General features: G+C 44.6%; 1 protein-coding gene across 9 annotated transcripts in view; it reads right to left on the bottom strand.

The window, feature by feature from the left end:
* Positions 1-252: 252 nt before the first annotated feature.
* The window catches only part of CUNH3orf67 (chromosome unknown C3orf67 homolog), a 116004-nt gene continuing 96107 nt past the window's right edge, over positions 253-20149 (bottom strand). For 8 of the 9 annotated variants that reach the window (XM_019536737.1, XM_019536746.1, XM_019536740.1 and 5 more), the window contains 2 exons: positions 6775-6866; positions 371-832 (listed from right to left, as the gene is read on the bottom strand). In XM_019536737.1, coding sequence (XP_019392282.1) covers positions 720-832; positions 6775-6866 — 205 coding nt within the window. In that variant the 3' untranslated portion in view covers positions 371-719. Of the gene's footprint in view, positions 331-370; positions 833-6774; positions 6867-20149 lie in introns of those variants that run through there. The other variant, XM_019536742.1, reaches the window with a different exon arrangement.

Raw genomic sequence — 20149 nt, 5'->3', positions numbered from 1 at the left:
CTGCGAACACTGCGCATAGCTGCTTTCACTTATTAAGAACCCGTTTTCTATGAAACTGTCGGCACCAACGCCAAGGATCGCCGAACCGTCGAAAACGAGGGCTGGAGGGGCCCTCGAGAGCTCTAGTCCAGCCCCCTGCTCAAAGCAGGACTGCTCCCAACTAGGTGGTTAAGGTGTCTCAGAAGCACTGATATGGTAATATCATTTAATTAGTGAGAAACTTTCTTGCAGAGGAAGGAAAGTTGCCTTTTGTGACGAGGAAGGAGAGAGTGCTCGCAGAACACGTCTTGGAACATCACACTGTATTTCTTGAAGAATAAAGATAAGATGCTAGGGAACCAATTAAAACAAATATCCATTAAACAAGGAGTGAAAAAATATAGTTTGTTTGTATCAAGCCATAATTTACAGACTAGTGCTGCAAAAACTGAATTTATTCACATACAGTCCTTAATACTGAATATAAAATAAGCCAGCATCAGAGGCAATGTCAGAGCCCCACGAGCTGGTGCATTGTGTGATTTTTCACTGCAACATAACCGAGTACAAAACTACAACAATAGGATATTATTTACAAAACAATACATTCCATTTGCAAACTGCTTGTCAAGTCAATTGTTGAAATGACACAAAAATGTTATATTTTGCTCAGTACTTTACCGGGAACTAAACATGTACGTCTCTTTCAACAGAGGAACGCCCTCCATAGTGCAACCTGGCTACGCCAGTTCATAGTATTTCCCAGTTTTTGGATCAAAATAACAGTTCAGACATGGATCATATTGAAGAGTCAAGACTTCCTCATCATCTTCAGCACTGAAGTCATCTTCACCTGTGTGAAGGGGGAAAAACAGAGTAAATTACTGCTCCATTGCTCACAAAGTGCCAGGGAGACGCCAATTTTATCTGTCACACATGACACGCTCCCCAAAGGGGTGTCATTCTTTTGACTTCTGTGCAAAACCTTAAAATGGTCACCCTCAAAGTGTGAATTTATGCTTTCATTGAGAGTCTAAGATATCACTGTATTTCAGTTGAACATACATCATTCAGGGCTCGCCCAAGAACTGGATAACACCATGCTTGCTGGAATCATCTACTAAAGCTAACCAAAAAATAATCCTGTTGATACCTGGTCAAAGTACTCCTAATGGAGATCTTTCCCAATCAGCTGCTTAAATAATAATGTATTTTGCATGCACATAAAAATGCAGTCAATTGCCTTTTAAAATCTGTAAGAATGAAACTGCACACTATCAAAATGTTCCAGGTGGAAGAATCAGAAAATCAAACATAAAATGAAAGGCCTTTATCCAAAGAGTTCAGCCTTGCTGTGCTGGTCTCACATCATTTACTTTCAAGCTTGCTAACTTCTCATTGAGTTTTTATAGGTTTTCTATTATTATACATTACAAATGTACTACCTATATTGAATATGCTTAACTACTTCTGTTTCACTGATTGGCTTTAGAGAACTGGGTGAGGAAATTCTGCATCAAAATCTGCATCAAACTCTAACGCTTAGAGCCATGCCAATATTGCTGCAGTAGAAGAGTTCACACTGGTGTTTCTCCTCTAACTCTGAGCCCTTTTCATACTGGATCCCACTGAAAACTGGTGAACAGACTTAGCCCAAATGTTACAGGGCTGGTAAGCAGACGGGTATTATTCTGATAAACATTTTACTTACAGAGCACCATAAATAATCATTTAGATCCTGCGCCATATGCAGTCTGCTGACTATAAACCAAAAATGGCTTATATTTTAAATAAATCCATGATTTTGTAAGTTGTCCTTAAGTACAGTGAGGCAGTGTAGCAATTAAAAATATACACCAGATTGTAAAACATTCAAGAAATGTAATTGAAAATTGGCTTCTACACATGGAACTATAATTACTGCACTTCCCAGTGTCTTGATATCAGGGCAGCAATTGCTTAAAGATATTACAGTTTCATCACATTTTGGTCATGGTGGCAAGATGTTATTAGTGCAAGCCCCTGAAACCCAAAAGCAAAGCTTCGGGGTAAATCTGGAGATCTTTGGACTCCATTCGGCTGTCTGCTACAGTTGTGCAAATATGCAAGAGGAACTTTATTTCACCCATGTCTCTACGAGAGAACAGACTCAGACGCTGTATAGGAGCCCCTGGCAACTCTTCGTGCCCCTGAAAGGAAGCCATGTGAGTTCTGAGCCTAGCAATGCTAAAAAAGATTCATTGGGGACAAAACGCAGTTTAAAAGGCAAGCAGACGCTCGCCACATCCTTCCTGGGTCTCCAGTCTTTCCAAGTTAGAAACTTTGAAGAAAAACTTGCACTTATTAGTGTGTGTCATCAAGGACTTCTTTCAGGGTAGCAAAAGAGGCATCAAGGCAACCAGCCCACCGCAGGTCTGCTGTAAGTAAATATTGAAATGCTAGGCACAGAGGAATTCCTGCTTTATATACGATTTCTGCTGCTTTCAGACAATGCAATATTTCTATTTCCTGAAAGCCAGTTTGCAAATTAATCCTGGTGTACAAGATTTTAATGCCAGGGGGTCAGATTTCCAGCCAAACAGACATTATAGGTAAGGGATATAGGAGGGTGTGCTGCACCACCGCGGAAATTAGATGCTGTCAGCTAATAAATCATTTTAAATGTAGTGTTTTGAGCATTATGTAAACTGCGAGAATGTTTTTTGGGTACAGAAACTAATTCTTAGCCTCTAGCACAAGTCTGCTGCTAGAGCTGAAGATGGATATGTACTACAGGCGCTTCATACTGCCAAGCTCTTTTTTCAATCCTGTGTTTTATACAAGCTCAACGTAAGTTATACGATGTATAACTTTTTGATAGGAAATAATTCACAGTTGAATGCAATCTGTATCTTGCATTTCATCATAAATGTTTATCTCTTTCTCAGAGCACTAATACAAACCCAAGTGGCGTGTATGCTCTGCTACCTCATAACAAGTAATGGCCTGTTATGCTAACAGCAGCAGTTTCACAGCCCTCAATCTATTTACAGCTGGGATCACACAAGGAAATACAGGTTACATTATCTGCAGCCAGGAAAGGGGAAAGAAAGGCTGGCGTGTTAGGTGCCCAGAGAAGGAAACATATACCTTTTCATTTCAGTTTTTGTGCTCTGAGTAGTGTTAACAATGTAGTCAGGAGGAAACTGTCTCAATTTAATCAGCAGTAAACCAGTAGAGCTGCATTGCTATCCTCAGCGGCCAGGCCAGGCCAGGCCAGGCCGGCCAGCGCTTTGATAGAACAGCTGCTCCAAGGGCCACCTAGATCCTGCAGATGTCTTACTCTGCAGCTGAGCTAAACCCCCAAGGCAGGCAAACATTCGGGCCTCCCCACCTCATGCAGCCTCAGATTTCCATTCTCTCTGTTCATCTGCAACCGCATCCTTAATCCATTCATTTTCTCTCCCTTCTATTGTCTTGTTTTCCATTGTCTTGCCATATGCTTTCCCCTCCAACTGGCTGAGCCTAATTCATCTTCTCCATTACCTTTTCAGGTGCTAACTTCTCTCCCCCACCTGCCTCTCCCCTGGCTGCCCCAGCATGCTCCAGAGTTTGAAGCTCTGGGAAGGAGGACTTTATATAACTGTTATAGTATAACCTGATTTTGAGAGCAGCGCTATTTACTGTCAAAGTCATGTTAAAACAAAAAAAATGTCTGGGCATCTCGGCTTAGGCCTGCTAGGAACACTGAACCTGCCTTCTAGCTAAGTGACAAAAGCAGCAGGCCCTGTGATAGAGCGTGGGTCCCAGTGAAGTCATGGGAGGCACCCCCATGTCTAATGGAGATCAGCTTATCTACATGTCCAACGGTGAGCACCCAGAAAGGAGATGTCCTGGCATTTGTCCGTGCATTAGTGCACGGTATAAACACATCCTCCTCCATATTCACTGTGTTCCCGAGTTTAGCACCTGAACACTACTCACGGTCAAGGGATCAATACAAGGTGTCTGGGTCATGTCTGACCTGGAATCAGTGGTTGGTTCTCCAGGGCAATCAATGTCAGTGGCGATGCAAATTCAAAAGAACATCATTAATATTTTCTCCAATCTGACCCTTGAACATTGAACCAAGGTGCTCAAAATCTGTACTGTGCTCCAGAGTTAGCATATAAATATTGTCGATATTGGTAGTCTAAGAAAAAAACTCTCTAGCTTCATAGTTGTGAAGAGTCCTGTCTTATAAGCAGTTAAGACAAGTAGTATTGATACAAAAATGGTCCAATTCCAAAGAGTTTGAGAAAGAGGGAGATAATGCGTGTGGAACATCAATACCCAAAGGAGATAAACTATTTTAGAAGTTATCCAATACACTGTCCCAAATTTTGCTCTCGGTGACCTCGGTGCAACACTTCTGACTCTTAAGTCTACTTTGCATTACCTAACAGAAAACTACTTTTCTAAAGAAACAAATGTTAAGAAAGAAACTGAAAGCTCAAGTGCAACGGTAGTCCTGGAAAATGTGCACTTCTACATTTCCCCGAGCAAAGCCCAAAATAAACGATATCTTCCAAATCTTTTATTAGCAGGATTAATAAAATTATATGCACCATTTTCTTTTGAGATAAGGTTAAAATGACAAGGATATTTTCCGAGGGTTATACATCATTAAAGGTTTTCATTACTGATAATATGATTGTGTTATCTTGTGGCACCTGAACGCTCGTGATTTAAGAGCCAGAAGTTATTGAAGTCTGGCAGTTGCTATTTGTATAGCTTCCAAATATATCAGAACTAAATTTCTAATGTGACATCAGGAGCAAAATGCAGTCGGAGAAGCAGGGATTCCTCGAGCTCCTGCAGTGATTCTGTTTGTGAACGAAGTACCAACACGCCGTTCTTTTGCCGCGGGGTCTTCTGACCTTTCCTTTCCCGTATGCTTGTGATCAGGCCTTTAGTAGAACACATGGCTTTTGTTGGGATCTGGCAGGCCGTGCGCTGTGAGTGCTTCTGCTGTGGCCTAGGTGCTGACTGGAAATAACGGATTGAAGAGAGCTGCTCATGGTATGTGCCGATCTAACGTGGGTTTATAACAAAATAAGACCTTTCTGCATGAAAGATGCTCTGCAAGAAGTACAGCAAGGTACCCAGTTGTTACTTCCAGGTCAAATCCCTAATCTGGCTACACAAGGCTGTGTATAAAGGTTCACAGAGTTAAGGTGAGCGCATCCGTTCTACAGCATGTGTGTTTTACAGGAAACCAGGCTAGGTTGCCTAGTTCAATGCCACTTATCACAGGCCCTTAAATTTCACCACACCCAACAACTTGTGTTTGACCAAAACACACAGACAGTCAGTCTTGCCTGTATCACCACCTCCCAAGGTCTGCAGGTGAACAGCTGGGACTCAGTGGAGCTGGGACAAAGTTGGTCCAAGAGCTCCTTCCTTTCCCAGAGAGCTCTCCAGGGCACCTGTGTCCACTCCTCCTCTGAGCTGCTGAGCTGACCATCACCCTCTCGCAGGGAGGAAAGGCAGCCCAGCAGTGTCCCTGTCTGGCCAGCGCGAGTCATGGGGCTGCTCGGTCACTCCCCCTTACATCTGCCAGCTCCCATGGTGAAGGGACTCATGCTGCCCAGTGAGCTCAGCAGGCACATATGGTTGCCAGCATGCTTGGAAGGGGATTATCTGAGCTGCCTCAGTGAGACGACAGGTCAGAAGTTAGGGTCCCCCACCCTGGAAAGAGGAAAACAAAAAAGCCACTGTTGCTACAGTGAACAGGGGTTCTCCGTTTCCTACAGCAATACTATCAATGTGTCTCAAAAGATTTCACCACCAATGCCAAATTAGTTTATGACCGCATCACAGATTATGCTGATCAGGGTCTTGCTTGAATGGGAGAAAGCCGCAATTTAGCAGGCTTATTCAGTGTTTAACTTTATGGAAATGCTGGATGTCCGCAGTAAATTGTATGTTCCATAATACTAGCTCCAAGAACTTTCTCCAGCACCTAGCAGAAATGTGTGCTCAGCATGCCTTTAACTCAAGGATTACTGTCCCATTCTCTTAGCCTTACTTAGGACACTTAACATAACATATTATTCGATTCTTCAAAACAAGGTCCTCTCTTGACAGCAAAGTCCTATTCTGCTGTCATAAGCAATTACAAATGTATACCTCTGAAAGGATTCCCAATTTGAGGGGCATAATCTAGTTTAGTCAGTAAATCACTGAGACATCTTCATCCCTTGGGCGGCCCAAAAACACAGCTGAGATTTATGAGCTCTCACAATAAATTCTCTGCACCTGAAGAAAAATGCAGGAACCTGCTTTACTCCCTAGGGCAGCAGATAAGGGAAAAGGACCTTTGCAGGGGCTGTATTTGCTTCTGATCCATTTTTGATGGCTCTCCAGTTTCCAGCTAGGCTCCTCGTCACTGCAACCATCAGACTTGACATCCTGGGTGCTGGCATCTGATTAAGGTGGTGACTCAGTGGCCTTTACCAGTGCTCACGAGTAATGCCAAGCTTCCATGTTGGGTTTGACCCACACTCCTGACTGATGCTGACTTGCAAGTGGTCCCTTCTGAATGAGTTTCAGCCCAACTCCTTTCAAGTAGGTGGATTGGTTCTGGGTGGAAATAACTGCTTGAGTAAACGGTGTGTACACCCTGTGGGCTCTCACTACCCCTCCAAACCCAGCATGGGGCATTTCTTCTGAGGGCAAATCCCATGCTGCTGTATGACGACAGGCTTCTAGAGATCTCTCTCCTGGTCAGTCTGCAGGGTTACCCCTAGTCACCTATGCTTTAGAAATTCCTACCTGGAGCGCCTACGCTCGCTGGCGGTTTGGTGTGCCCAGCTAGCTGCTGGCTCGGCGGGATGATGGGTGGGCTGAACACGTTTAGCCAGTCTCTGAAAAACAGGAATCCAAATATCAGTCATTCGAACAAAGCTCTCTGCTCCTCTCCAGTTTCTCAATTGGTTTCAAACCATTTCATAAGAAGAGAATGAAACCAGAATGTAAGATGAGGCCAAATTATACGCTGCATGTGTTTGCTAACACGGACCTTCAGCTTGAGCAGAGCAGGAAGTTAAACGTGAGGGCTCTCTTGGTAGCACTTTCTGCTCTGCTCAAGCTGAAGGTCAGTACCTCCAGCCAGGTGTGTGCTGGGCTGGCAGCACCGTGGTGGCACTCAGGGCTCCAAAGGGGACAATGACACTGCGCTTGTGTCAGTAGAGCCCATTTTGCAGGTGGCGTTGGGCTTGTACTGTACTCATGTAAAATGCAGCAGTGTCCACACCGGGGGAGGCTTTCAGAAGCTCTGGTGTCAGTCAAGCGCTCCTACATGGACATGGAACCAGTAACAGAAAGACACAGAAGCACCAATATTTCACCATTCAGTCTGGCCCAGCTGGGGAAAAATCCAATGCTGATGAAGCAGTTTAATTTCAATAGTGTTTCAGTAAGAAGAAGTGCCACATTTTGTGTGCTCAGGGCAAAGGATGAGGAATACTAAGTTTTCTGATTTCTGATTGGGTAACTTTGGATAACAGCAGGAGCTTAATGAAAACCAGAGAGAGGCTGCTTATGAGCTGAACTTTCCTGGGTAAATACATTACAAGAAGCAGCCTTTCCCACATAGACTTCTACACGCTTCTCTTCAGCTGGCGCTGGAGCTCACGACATTTTCTTTCAAGAAAATAATGCATTTGATAATAACTAAAATATCTGACCAAAAACCCACAAACTTTTTTGCTTTGACATGGTTCTTTTGATGTACAGTGTATTTTGCTATAGATTCATCTGCTAATGCCAGCTATCAAATCAAACCTAATAATAAAATAAGCACAATTAACATGTTATGCACTAGAATTTCATCCTAATACATTAAAATAAATCTACAAAGGTTTGTCATGGACTTTCATGCTAATGTGGAATTTTCTGATAACATTTTATTTAGTTTCCCTAATTATGGCAGCCTGAAATACCCTGGATGGCAACAAATTTCAGGTTTACATTAGACTAGAAAACAGCTTGTTAGAAAAAGTAAACTTGCACACATATATTTCAACTCAACTTTCAATGGTGCTGAGCCTCTCCCAGTTACCAGTGGTATTTGTGGGGGCTCAGCACTCAGGAAAACCAGGTCCCCCTGCCATGCCCATCCTCCCCTTCATCCAGCCAGATCCTATTCCACCTCTTGGGCATCTACCCTTCCAAGCGTGGCCCTAGTCTGCCTCCCCAAGTCTCTGAAAACCCACCGACACAGAGCCTGGGTAGGTCTCCCTTCTCCTCCTCACTTTGTTTTGACTTAATCCTAAGCGGACTGCCCATTAAAAGCAGACGTGTAAATGGTTCTTCAGGACTCTGGCAGGATGAAACAGCATTGCACGTAAGACACGGGGACAACAAAGAGGTGGAAAAGGACTCGACCCAGAGAGTCTCTTCCAACAATAAAACTTCAGGGAAGACTCTTCCCCCCGACTTTCCACATCATTTCCAGGACACAGCAAATGAATGTGATGTGATGAGGGGAAGGGAGGGAAGATGGAGAAACTGTTCCACCAAGGACAGTGATAATACAAACCATGTCCCCCCCTAAATACAACAGCAATGCAAGCTCCATATCTCAGTGTCCACGAGGCTGCCCTGAAGCATGAGGGAAAACTTCATGATAGTTAGACAAGTGGTTCTCAGCCTTTTTAGACTCGAGGCCTCCCTGGATCGGCTTGAGGCACCCCCAGGGAAGGCCGGCTCTTAGTTTTCACTTGTTTTTTGATTGCAGAAAAATACCAGAGCAGTTATCCTGTTGCAGAGAACTCAGAAAGACCACAGCAGTTACAGGTGCTTTTAACTCGATGGATTCCTACTGCAGATCTCTGGGTTTATCTTGTGAATCATGTTTGCCCACCTATGCGTGGCTAACATTGCATGGCACCCTTGAAAGGATCTGCCGCCGCACCCTGGTTCAGAATCACTGGGTTAGATCCTAACCTCCACAGTGTCCAGACGATACTTTCGTTATGTGCCACGTCAGTACTTCACGCCACAAAGTCCCTTGGTTGCGCTGCAGCGCAAATCATACTACCTGCATGCTCATACATTCAGAGACGTCTTCTCTGAGGTTGGCCCAAGCTGTGCTCAGTGGAAAACCACAGAAAGGGACTTTAACCCAGTGCTTTATGCTTGCCTGATGCTGCGGCTGGCTGGGAACTGGACAGATCCGTGGCACGAAACAGCAGTTTCACGGCCGTTTCAGCACCTGGAAATGAGGACATCCTGGTCACATCCCTGAGCCACTGGCCAGAAGTGCGAGGCACAAGAGCAGTCGGCACGGCTTTCTATCACACCAGGACTTCTCTAATCCGCAAAGCTGGCTGAACTGACTGACTTTTCACTGCTTTATGCTGCCAGGCTGGGCCGTGATCCAGGCCAGGGTAAAGAGAGAACTGGTGCTTGCTGGGATTTCTGCGAAGGCATGCTGACCTCACGCCGCGCACTGGAGGGCTTTTTCCTGACAGGGGAGCCTGGCAGAGCTGAGTCAGACGAGTGGCTGCTACAACAGGCCTTGCGCTTTCCTTCTGTCTGTTGCTGTTCTGCTGCTGGAGCACATGCTATTGCTCCCACATCATCTGCTGCTGGTGTGTACACACAGTCTGGAGGACACGCACCTGCTCTTTTGCAGCCAACATCGAAAACGAGTTCTCTGCCTTGGGAAACAGAACAGCTGGTGTAGAAATTCAGCAAATACTGCAGGCATCCAGAGAAAGCTACTTAGCAAACTTCCCATCACTTCGGCATTTGCACAACAGGACGTTTAAAATGCTCTTGTGTACGCCTTCACTCTAGTAGGACCGGCATCGCAGCTAGGCTGTGCTATTGCTCAGCCCCAGCACGTGCACGTGCTCTGAGCAGAACCTCTGTCCACTTGGCTCTGAGCGCCCCTCGTTCCTAAGAATACCAGTTGGGCAAAGGGAGGTCACAGTTAAAATCACATCACCTGCTGATATTTAGACTTCTGCTTTTTCTGCATCCAGCCAAAGTCCTTGAGTCTTTGTCCTACCGTGGGGCCAGGATTTAATCCTCGTTAGTTTATGCTTAACTTAACTGCTGATGCTTAATGCAAAGTGCTGGTTTACAACCAGTGGTCAGTTGTGGTGAAGCACATTTAGACGATCCTTCACAACTGCAATCAAGCACAATAGGTTTCCCAGTGAAGATAAGACCCAAGAGAAATTACATGACCAATCTAAAGAAGATTACATGTAATGTTTCTTAAAGCATGAGTGTTAAACACCCACCATCACCACAATGGCACACACAGAGCTGTTAAAGATTGGTGGTGGATGAGATCCAAAGAGAGAGAATGATATTGTCTCTCTCATCTAAAAGACTAGGCCTCCAGTAGGTGCCTTTTAATATTTTTATACTGCCTCAATAGCCAATTTTAAACTGTAATATCTTGGCTCTTTTAAATTTCCGTTAATAGATGCAATTCAATATTATGGACTCATTGCTGACCAAATGTTACTGCTAAAGCTAAAGCCTTTTATTAAAGTGCATGATGAAAACCTGTCCAGCAACAGCAAAGCCACGTGTGGACAGTAAAGTGACCACACCAATCTTTCCCAAAACACAAATTTTAACCTGTGCAGAAACACTGTCTGCCAAGTTTCAGCAGAGAGAAAGATTTGCAGTTGACTGATAAAACTCTAAGAAGTGGGCTTATAATGGAAATGCTGACAGATGCTTTACTCTAGCAGCCAAGACAGGCGTTAGACACACATGAAATTTGCAGCCTCTGGAGGTTCGGCTTTCAAGGAAGCATCTCAAACGGCATATGTGCTTACTTCGTGAGACAGCATGAGCGAGTTACACTTCTTCAGATCCCTGTGCTGGGATCTTTTAGATGAAAATAGAGCCCTGCATGAAGACAAGTGGGGGCCGGCCTGCTGAGCAATGTGGATTGTGGACTGTGTCCAATTTACCCTTCCTTCTGCATTGACTGAAGAAAGACTCTTCTGGGGGTGAACTTTTCCAAGAAGCCAGTTTATCTCCTCAATACAGAAAAGCTAATCAAGCATTGTGATTAATTAGACACACTCTCTGTTTATGCTATCAGGGCCTCAAGCTGTAATCAATACAATCAACGTGCAAACCCCCAGCCACGGCTTTCCTGATAGCAAAGAGGAATGCTAAGCAGCACAGCATTTGACATTGAGGGTGCGGACAGACGCAATGTTTAGAGCGTCCCACATACACGTCTACCCCCAAGAGTCTTAGTGTGCAGGCCACTGAAGACCAGGTCAAACTTCCTGGACCGTCTCCAGAGCACACCAGGAAAATCCACTATTCTGCGAGCTGGTTCAGCGTTACGTGGGGACAGGCAGCATTTCACACCCAGCGTCTGGGCACTCATCCAGGTATGCCAGATTGCACTGCTCCTCACCTCCCTTTCTACTCCCAAACACGTGGAGGGCGAGGGGCTGCCCTGGAGCAGCCAGGACTTGACTGTGCCAACAACAGACCACAGCTGGCATGACTAGGGAAGCAAAGCTTTCGTTCTCAGCTTGCCTTCTCTGCCTCAGACACTAGATGGTGGCGTACCAGCCTTGTTTGGGATGGGTGGTGGGAGTGAAAGGGTTGCCAGGTCCTGGGAGCGGGGGCACATGGCCCCTGCTTATGGTGCCTGTGTGGCTGGATGCTCCAGGGGCTTTTCAGCCCTTGCACTGGAAAGGGGCCTGTCAGTTTTCGATTCATAGAAGTTGGGGCTGGAAGGGACCTCACGAGATCATCAGGTCCAGTGCCTCCTGCTCTTAGGCAGGAAAGAAAAGACTGCTGGGATCAGATGACCCCCAAGGTGTGTGTCCAGTCGTCTTCTGAAGATCTCCAGGGTAGGTGATTGTACCACCTCTGGGGGGAGTTTGTTCCAGACTCTGGTCACAGGAACTGTAAAGAAGTGTTTCCTTTTGTCCAATCTGAAGTGATCTTGTAGCAGTTTATGTCCATTAGTCCTTGTCTTCCCCTGGGGTGCCTTGATGAACAGATGTTTTCTTAGGCCCTGATGTTCACCTCTTATATACTCATAGGCTGCCACCAAGTCCCCACTAAGTCTTCTCTTCTCCAGGCTGAACAACCCCATGTCCTTCAGCCTCTCCTCACATGGCCTGTCTTCCAGACCTCTAATCATATGCACGACCCTTCGCTGGACTCTTTCAAGCTTCTCCACATCCTTCTTGAAGTGCAGCGCCCACACCTGGGCGCAGTACTCCAGCTGGGGCCTCACCAGCGCTGTGCCCTGGGGTTTGCAGGTTGATTTATGGGTGCCAGTGGAGGGGCTGTGTGGCCCTCTGCTTGTGGTGCCATAGGGGAGGGTGCTGTGGGCCCTCCAAGATCTCTGCAGCTTCTCAACCGAACTTTTTTCTTTTTCTTTTGAGAAAGGGGAGCAGAAACTGCAACTGTGGGCTATGACCTCTTCCTTTTCCTTGGCAACCAGACAGTCTAGGTCTTCCTCCTCCTTTAGTGGGAGCCTTGATGGTCTGGATACTCAACCAGCCCCTGGTGCTGTTTCAGGAGTAGTGACAGCCCTCAAAGGTCACAGTTCTCCTGGGAGCCCCTAGCTGTGCACGCGCAGACACTTCTGTCCAGGGACAAAGGTGAACCGATTCCCAATTCATGACATTCTTGCAACAGGGTAGGCATGACTCGAGATACCTGAAGGAATGACCACACCCTGCATCACACTGTGGCAAGATCCAAAATGGGCCGTTTTCCTACATATTCAAAGCTAGGTTCACCATTCCCTTCAGCACTGAAATTCTAAATGAATCTGTAACTTGCTCAGGGTGCAGCACAGTAAGTCTCAACACTTTTACTTATCATCTCAAGTTCTTCCATCATTGTTTTACATGTCTGGGAAGTGACTGAAATATGTGACTGAAACTTATTTTTTGCAGCAAATTGTGCCTGTCATGAAACGTGTTTAGGAAACCTTGCTGGTACTGTATTAACAAATGCTGAAACAAAGCCTTTTCCAGTGAGAATTCTGACTCAGACCTACCGACAGCAATAACAAATCCCAGAGCAGTGCGGGCCCATCCTTCAAATCTTTCTCAATTTGCTTGATAAACTGATTTTACAATGGGAGGAAATGAAACCAGAATTAGTCAAAGATTTACAGCCACCTTTGTAACTGAAGACGGTGCATTTGCTCTACTCTTGCTTTTTGGATTGTATTCGATCTTTGAGTATTCAGGCAATCGTATCACTTTATAAAAATATTGACCTGAACATGTTTATGCATGTTTTATGCCTGATGGTCTAGGAAGTGTTTCAGTCATTATGTGCTGTTGATTATTCTTCTGTGCCCACAGTCAGTTTGCCAATCAGGGATCAGAGAGAGCATCATCGGTATCATACAGCCGGTCACGTACCAGAAACAACGAACAGCGCATACTTGGAGAGAACACCAGATTCGTGAACAACCGGGAAACAACGTAACCAGGGAACAACGTAAGTGAATACACGATTCTGTTATGATTCATAAACAACAGGTTAGCATGTGATTTACAAACAGAAGGGAAGGGCCAACTTTGAATCTTTCTGCCACCAAAAACTTAAGTAAGGCCAAAGCAGGGCAGTTTGTGAGCCAAGGCTAGAAAAGCATTCTAGAGGGGGAAAAGGAGCTAGTTTTCTCTCTCACTTGTCCGTGGCAGTCGAGAACATAGTCCGTGCCATGATTCTGCTGTATTAAATATATCTGGAACCGAACAGGCCGAAGTTCTGCCACCCATCTTTGCAATGGGTACCTAATACCTTGTTCCATGACTCGTCCCATTAATTTAAAAGGCACTTATTACTGAGAATTAGGGTGGCCGAATGAAGCCTGCAGTGTTTAGTTCAGGTGTGGTGGAGAACGAGATTTTTTTTTACTGGCTTGTGCATTCGTTATATCTACGAGAACCTACCAGTGATTAACTCAGTACCGTACACAGTTCAATACAAGGTGACCTAACATTGCTTAAAAAACTGTAGAGATTTTGCATGGTCAGTGCTTACTGAATGAGCACCACATGCTCAACTCTCACAAATACTAAGCCCTATGCACACATGCTGTCCTCCTGACTTCAGTCTAATTAATGCCAAGGATAAGGTTGACGACACCAACTCTTGGGATGATTGGGGCTTTACTTTGTAATATATGATGGGCATGCAGCTGGAGAAATCATCCATTTTATGGCAACTATTCCAATGAAACGAGGCCAGTAGTACTTGTTTGAGAGACTATCTACTAGTCCTGAACTCCATTAACAACAAAGAATCTGAAAAGATGTTTGTATTACATACATAACTTCATCTCAGATCTGCAAGGGGGCAGAAAACCCTGAAGGAAAACTTCAGTTCCCAGCAACAGCGACTTCTAGAACAATGAAGCAGTCATCTACTGCCACATCTTAGGCCATCCATTGCCACATCTGAAAAAACACTTCCAACAGTTCTGCTCTTGGTGCATTCCCACAGTCTCTTATATAAATGCCAGAACACCATGAAAAATTCAATAGTGGTTCATAAATAAGGTCCTTAGTCACATAACTGTTCAGTTCTTCTCAGCTCCAGGTCAGAAAAACATTTCTTTGATGGAAAACTTGGTGAATGTGCTGAAGAATAATAAGATACATTACCTACAAGAATGCAGAGTAACTTATACACACAAATCAGGAAAAAAGTGATTTTCAAGTGCAAATTTTACTAGAAAGCTTAAATAGAAAAATATTTATCTCTGTATGACTAAGTATTTGATATTGCAATATCAGTTTGTATAGTTTGAAAGTTATATTTTAAAGGGAATATCAAAATTATGTTAAGGTCAAACCAGCAATATGTTGATGATTAAAAAATGCAAGGCATGAGCTACATTATATTACTCTCTTAGGGTGTTATTGTAGTTTTAAAATATCATTAAATCAGCACAAACCAACACTTATCATTTCCTGCACATTTTTCACAGTGAGCTGCATTCTGACTATGAGTAATCTGTTAATCTGTTCTTTGCCTCACAATCCGTCAAAGTGACAGATTCATTCCATCCCTAATACATAATATCTTCATTTACTGTATGCCTTACTGGAACTTTCTTTTTTTTGCTAGCACTGAGACTTAGAAAAATCACAGGCTTATTTACAAAATGCTACAAGCTCTTGCTCCCGTCTTTCCCTGCTCCACACCGCTTCAGCAAGCAGAGCCACCCAACCCTGCTGTACTCCTAATGAGAGCAAAGACATTTTTTTTGAGGCCAAAAAATTTCATTTTTAATTGTTAATAATTAAAGAAGAGATCACCATTGGTGTGCACGGACCCCACTGACCTGACCCTCCTATTCAAAATCTTTTCTTTGCTTTCTCTGGGTGTCAGATAAGACAGAGTAAAACAGAGATGAATTCCACACATTGAGTCAGCGCCTTGGACGCTGCTGACCTGCCACACTCCAGCAGAATGGCGTGGCGGCGCTGCCGGCACCACGGCGGATCCAGTCCATTAAAGCTAGCAGGCTTCCCTCTCAGCACCAGAGGTGAATAGATATATTCTAGTAGTTTGTTAAAAAGAAAAGTACATGTCCATTCATCTCTGTCTGCTTGAAAATGGTAGGGCTCAGCCCTAACTTTGCAGGTTAATGATTATTTACTAATGAACAGGCCAAATGCTTTGATGGCCAGGTTTCCTCAGGTAAATGCATGCAGCACCTCTCATACTTCTGCGCACAGGACATGGCAATTATACTGACACACTAAACCTCTATTTCCTTGTGATGCTGCTGTACTGCCTAGATTGTAAACGTGATGCTCACTGCTTTGTTGGCAGTACAAATTATGCCACTGGAGGAAAACAATGTTTTAGGTTCTCCATTTAGCTAAAACTCTTGTGCCTCTCCTCTTTGCTTACTTTGATTCATTTGTTTATCTGCTGCATAAACTGATGCTCAGAATTTGCAAAGGAAAATGTTACTTGGCAAAATTGCTGCATAACTGCATTTAATCTCAGTCCACTGGATTATAGTGAAGTGTATCAGTTATCTCTCATCATCTGCTGATTCAAATGCCCACACTTTTCTGAAATATCAAATAGGTTGTTGGATTTTTGGAATAACTAAAAAGCTGAACATAGGCAAACCACTGCTTTTAGGAATTACACGTTAATGCTTCATCGATTCATAAAACACCTGAAGGTGGCTGCTAACTAGTCCTGGGCAGTTAACATCATTTGCCTTCTCTATGGAGTTGCATTCTCCTGCCCTGTGCTACAGGTTGCATCCCTTTACTTATGATGAAAAGGGAACCAGGGGATTTTAAAAATCAGTGGGCAGGTATGACCCTGTGGCAAAAAATAATGTGAATATTATCAAAGCAGCTAAAAGTCGTGCTAACATTACTTTCCAGTGCCTGTGAGAGGAATACTTTAAAATGAACACATGCTGGACACTGCCTGCTTTTGGGTATGTTCATTATGCTTGTCTGCTTTGGTTTGATATAATAAATCATATTCCAAGATGCTGTAAACTTATTCAGGGCCACATAGGAAAAACTATGCTTTTTCAATTTAGTTTTCTTTAGCTGCAACAAGTTTTTCCAATAACAGGCTATCTTGCAAAGGAACTGCGAAGAGCAAAGAACTCTTTTATCTTGTGTAGCAGAGCAGATGCATAATTTACACGGGACACAGGGCTGGAAGGTCCCCGCTGGGTCACTGGGGTCCAGGTCCCTGGTATCGCACAGCTGCAGCCTATCCCTCCGCCCAGGCAAAGAAACGATAAGGTTCCACCTCAAAGCTAGCAGGGTTTTCATTTTCTCCTTTGTTTTCCTCTTGCTGCTCCTACTGGAGAGCTGTTCCAGGCTCCTTCCTCTGACTATTAGAAATCCTCTTCCAATTTCCAGCCTAAACTTACTTCTGTCCACTGCACAAGCTGTACGGAACAATTAAAAATGATAGGAGAGTGAAACTTGTCAGTGACAAAGGACTGACCGATCTCATTAGGCTGTGGCAACGTGGCATCCCGGCCCTGTCACGTTCTCTTGGCACTCAGCTCTTCCCCCAGCCCACACTCCTGAGCTCCACAGCCCGGGAAAAACGAGTCGATTTTGAAAACCAAGCTAGCAGTTTTGGTTGAAGTTATTCATAGTGTAACAAATGCTACTGATAACATTTTCATGTTCATTACATGCTTGTTTTACTAATAAATTGTATAGTATTCCCTCTCTGAGTTGGACGGGAAGCTGCTGATGCCTGCTTCTCGGGCTTTTGCATACGACAGCCATGAGGTTTCATGCTGTGCCATGTTTCTGAAAAGTCCTGAAGGTAGACCTCTGGCCTGTGCTTCGGCAAATTGTTGGCCTGATATATATGAATAAAGGGTGCTGACAGATATGGGAACCCCCGCCACCTCCCCCCCAAAAAAAAAAGAAAAAAGAAAAAGAAAACCAACAGTGCTTCACTGGAAGAGAAATCACTTCAGTTTGACTCGGCTTGCCCAGTGTCTGCATAGCTCACGTGTTTCAGCAGGGCTTTTTGGCACTTTTATGTAATAGCTGGTTCAGTCAGCTATTTGACTCAATATGCTGATTCAATCAGCTGTTAGATACAAATCCCAAAAAGCCCTGCGGAAGTGCATAAGCTATACAGATGCTGGGCAAGGCGGGTCAAACTGATGCAGTTCCTCTTGTGGGTGTGCCAAGCTGAAAGTAAAGCACTGTTGGTTTTTTCCCCCACATCTGTACGTAGCCGAAGAGTGCACGAGCTGTAAATAGCACTGTCACAGCCCTCCAGCGACATACCCAGACATCACCATGTCCCAGAAAGCGCGGGTCTCTCTGTACTCTTAGCCTGGCACAAGTCTAGCTCACTGCTGACAGAGAGCAGCGACAGCATCCTCCACTCTTACGGCGCCACATGACACGAAAGTCTAAGTAACAGAAAGAAGCTGTTTAGAGTGTAGCCGGTTACTGAAACAATACAGCTGTGTTTTACTGTGACACCGTCTTGCAGAGAGACCAAATAGATGCACCACTGCTTCATGGAGCTAAGTAATAACTGAGAGAGGGCAGACAGGTCAAGAGGTTTCAGCAAGGGAGAAAGAGTGAAACGTCGGGTACAATTCTGAAGAACTGGGGTTGTGACAGAGGGACGCAGAGAACCCGTTACCACAACCCCAGGGAGGGACTGCCTGGGAGAGAGGAGGCAGATACTGCAGGAGCAGGGAAGAGGTCAATCCTGCTAAGGGCTTCCATCTGGACTGTGCCACAGTCAAATGCATGAACACTTTCTACATGTTGGCCCTGTGTGTGTGCTAAGGTGTGACAAGTGCAGCAGATCCTTCCTAATTCAGATTAACAACAAGATGACCCACTGCAAATGACTGTGCATTGTGGCTGAGTAGACTGAGTGAACAAGCAACACGAAAGAGCAGTGTGCCTTTTGTGATACATTATCCCTGTTCTCTTATTGTGACAACTGCAGTGTACTTTTATAATACTTCATAATGTAATGTTGTCTGTTTTGTAAAAGTAATGAAGCTGTAGGACTTGGCTCTTGTAATGAATCATAAAAATGAATGTACTGCTTTGTTTGCTGAGTTCATTTGTAAGCTTGCATTTTCAACCTTGAGGTATTCTGCAACCAAGTCCTTGCTTAGAAGCGGGTGAGAACCATTTTTCGTATGACTTCTACAGGGTGCAGATGTGCTGTAGTACAAATACATGTGATGTCGAAAATCCTTTTTTACTGCACTGAATTTCAAGGGAGTTAAATTTTTCTGCATCTCTCAGCGGTACAATTTGAGAGCATGAGCCTGTGAGGCAGAGGTCTGTTTGGTTGTCACTGCCTGGGATGGACAAGAGTGCTTGAACTGCAATTCAGGCATAGCAGTTTTGCACCCTTCCTGGAGAAATGTGGCCCTTGTAGATCCCGGACTGGGTGCTAGGGGCAAACACTGATGTGTTCAGAAATGAGGCACGCAGAAGAGAACTCCATGACAGGAACTTTTAGTCAAAGAAAATGAGAAACAACCATACAAATGGTGGGCAAGAGGAATCGACAGCTATATTGACAGATGTATTAGAGAATAGCCTCTCTTATTTCCTCCCTTTCTTTTAGACACTAGAACAGAATATCTATCTACTGACTTCATTCACCTCCAAGTTACTTTACTGTGGAAATGGTTAAACCCAGAATTAACTTTTATACTGAGTTATAAACTCCTGAATGGGGTTGTATGATCAGAACTGCAGGTGATACGTGACAATATGTAATGACATTTTTCGGAAGTGTCAGGTAAGTAAAATAAATAAATGCATACTTGCCATAGAAGTGTCTTCTTTTTTAGGATGGCAGAATAGCTTATGAATATTAAACACATTTCACTAACCAGCCCCTGCGACTTAAGTATTATGTCTGTTTCCTAGGTCCTCAATTAAAATGATTTATCTACGCACACACAGACACCAGGAATGAAACCTAGATCTCCAGGAGCTTTAGCCCCTAACCCACACTTTTTCAACAGGTAGCAGAGGTGCCCCCTTAGTTTGAATAGAAGTACAAGTCAGCAAGTGTTTCCTGTTCATAGATTCTATAGACATTAGGGCTGGAAGGGACCTCAGAAGATCGAGTCCAGCCCCCTGCTCCAGGGGCAGGAAGTCAGCTGGGGTCAAAGGATCCCAAAAAGATGAACATCCAAATGTCTCTTGAAGGCATCCGAAGTGGGTGCCTGAACTGCCTTTGGTGGCAGGCTATTCCAGACCTTGGGGGCTCGGACAGTAAAAGACGTTCTTCATTATGTCCAGCCTGAAATGGTCGCGGCGGAGTTTGTGACCATTCGATCTTGTCATCCCTTGGGGCGCTCTGGTGAACAAATGTTCCCCCAGATCCTGGTGGTCACCCCTGATAAACATAGATGGCCATCAGGTCACCCCCGAGCATGCGCTTTTCCAGGCTAAAGAGCCCCATGGCTCTCAGCCTGTCGTCGTAAGGTCTGTTTTCCTGACCTCTGATCATGCGTGTAGCTCTTCTCTGGACTCTCTTGAGCTTCTCCACATCCTTTTTGACTTGTAGGGCCCAAAACAGGATACTCCAGCTGCGGCCTCACCAAGGCCGAGTACAAGGGGAGAATGACATCCCGGGATTTGCTTGAGAAGCATCTATGGATGCA

Source organism: Crocodylus porosus, unplaced genomic scaffold (genome assembly GCF_001723895.1).
Source record: "Crocodylus porosus isolate Cpor-Errol unplaced genomic scaffold, CroPor_comp1, whole genome shotgun sequence".
NCBI lineage: Eukaryota > Metazoa > Chordata > Crocodylia > Crocodylidae > Crocodylus > Crocodylus porosus.
Note: the sequence above shows the minus strand (reverse complement) of the source record. Positions and strands in the feature narration are given on the sequence as shown.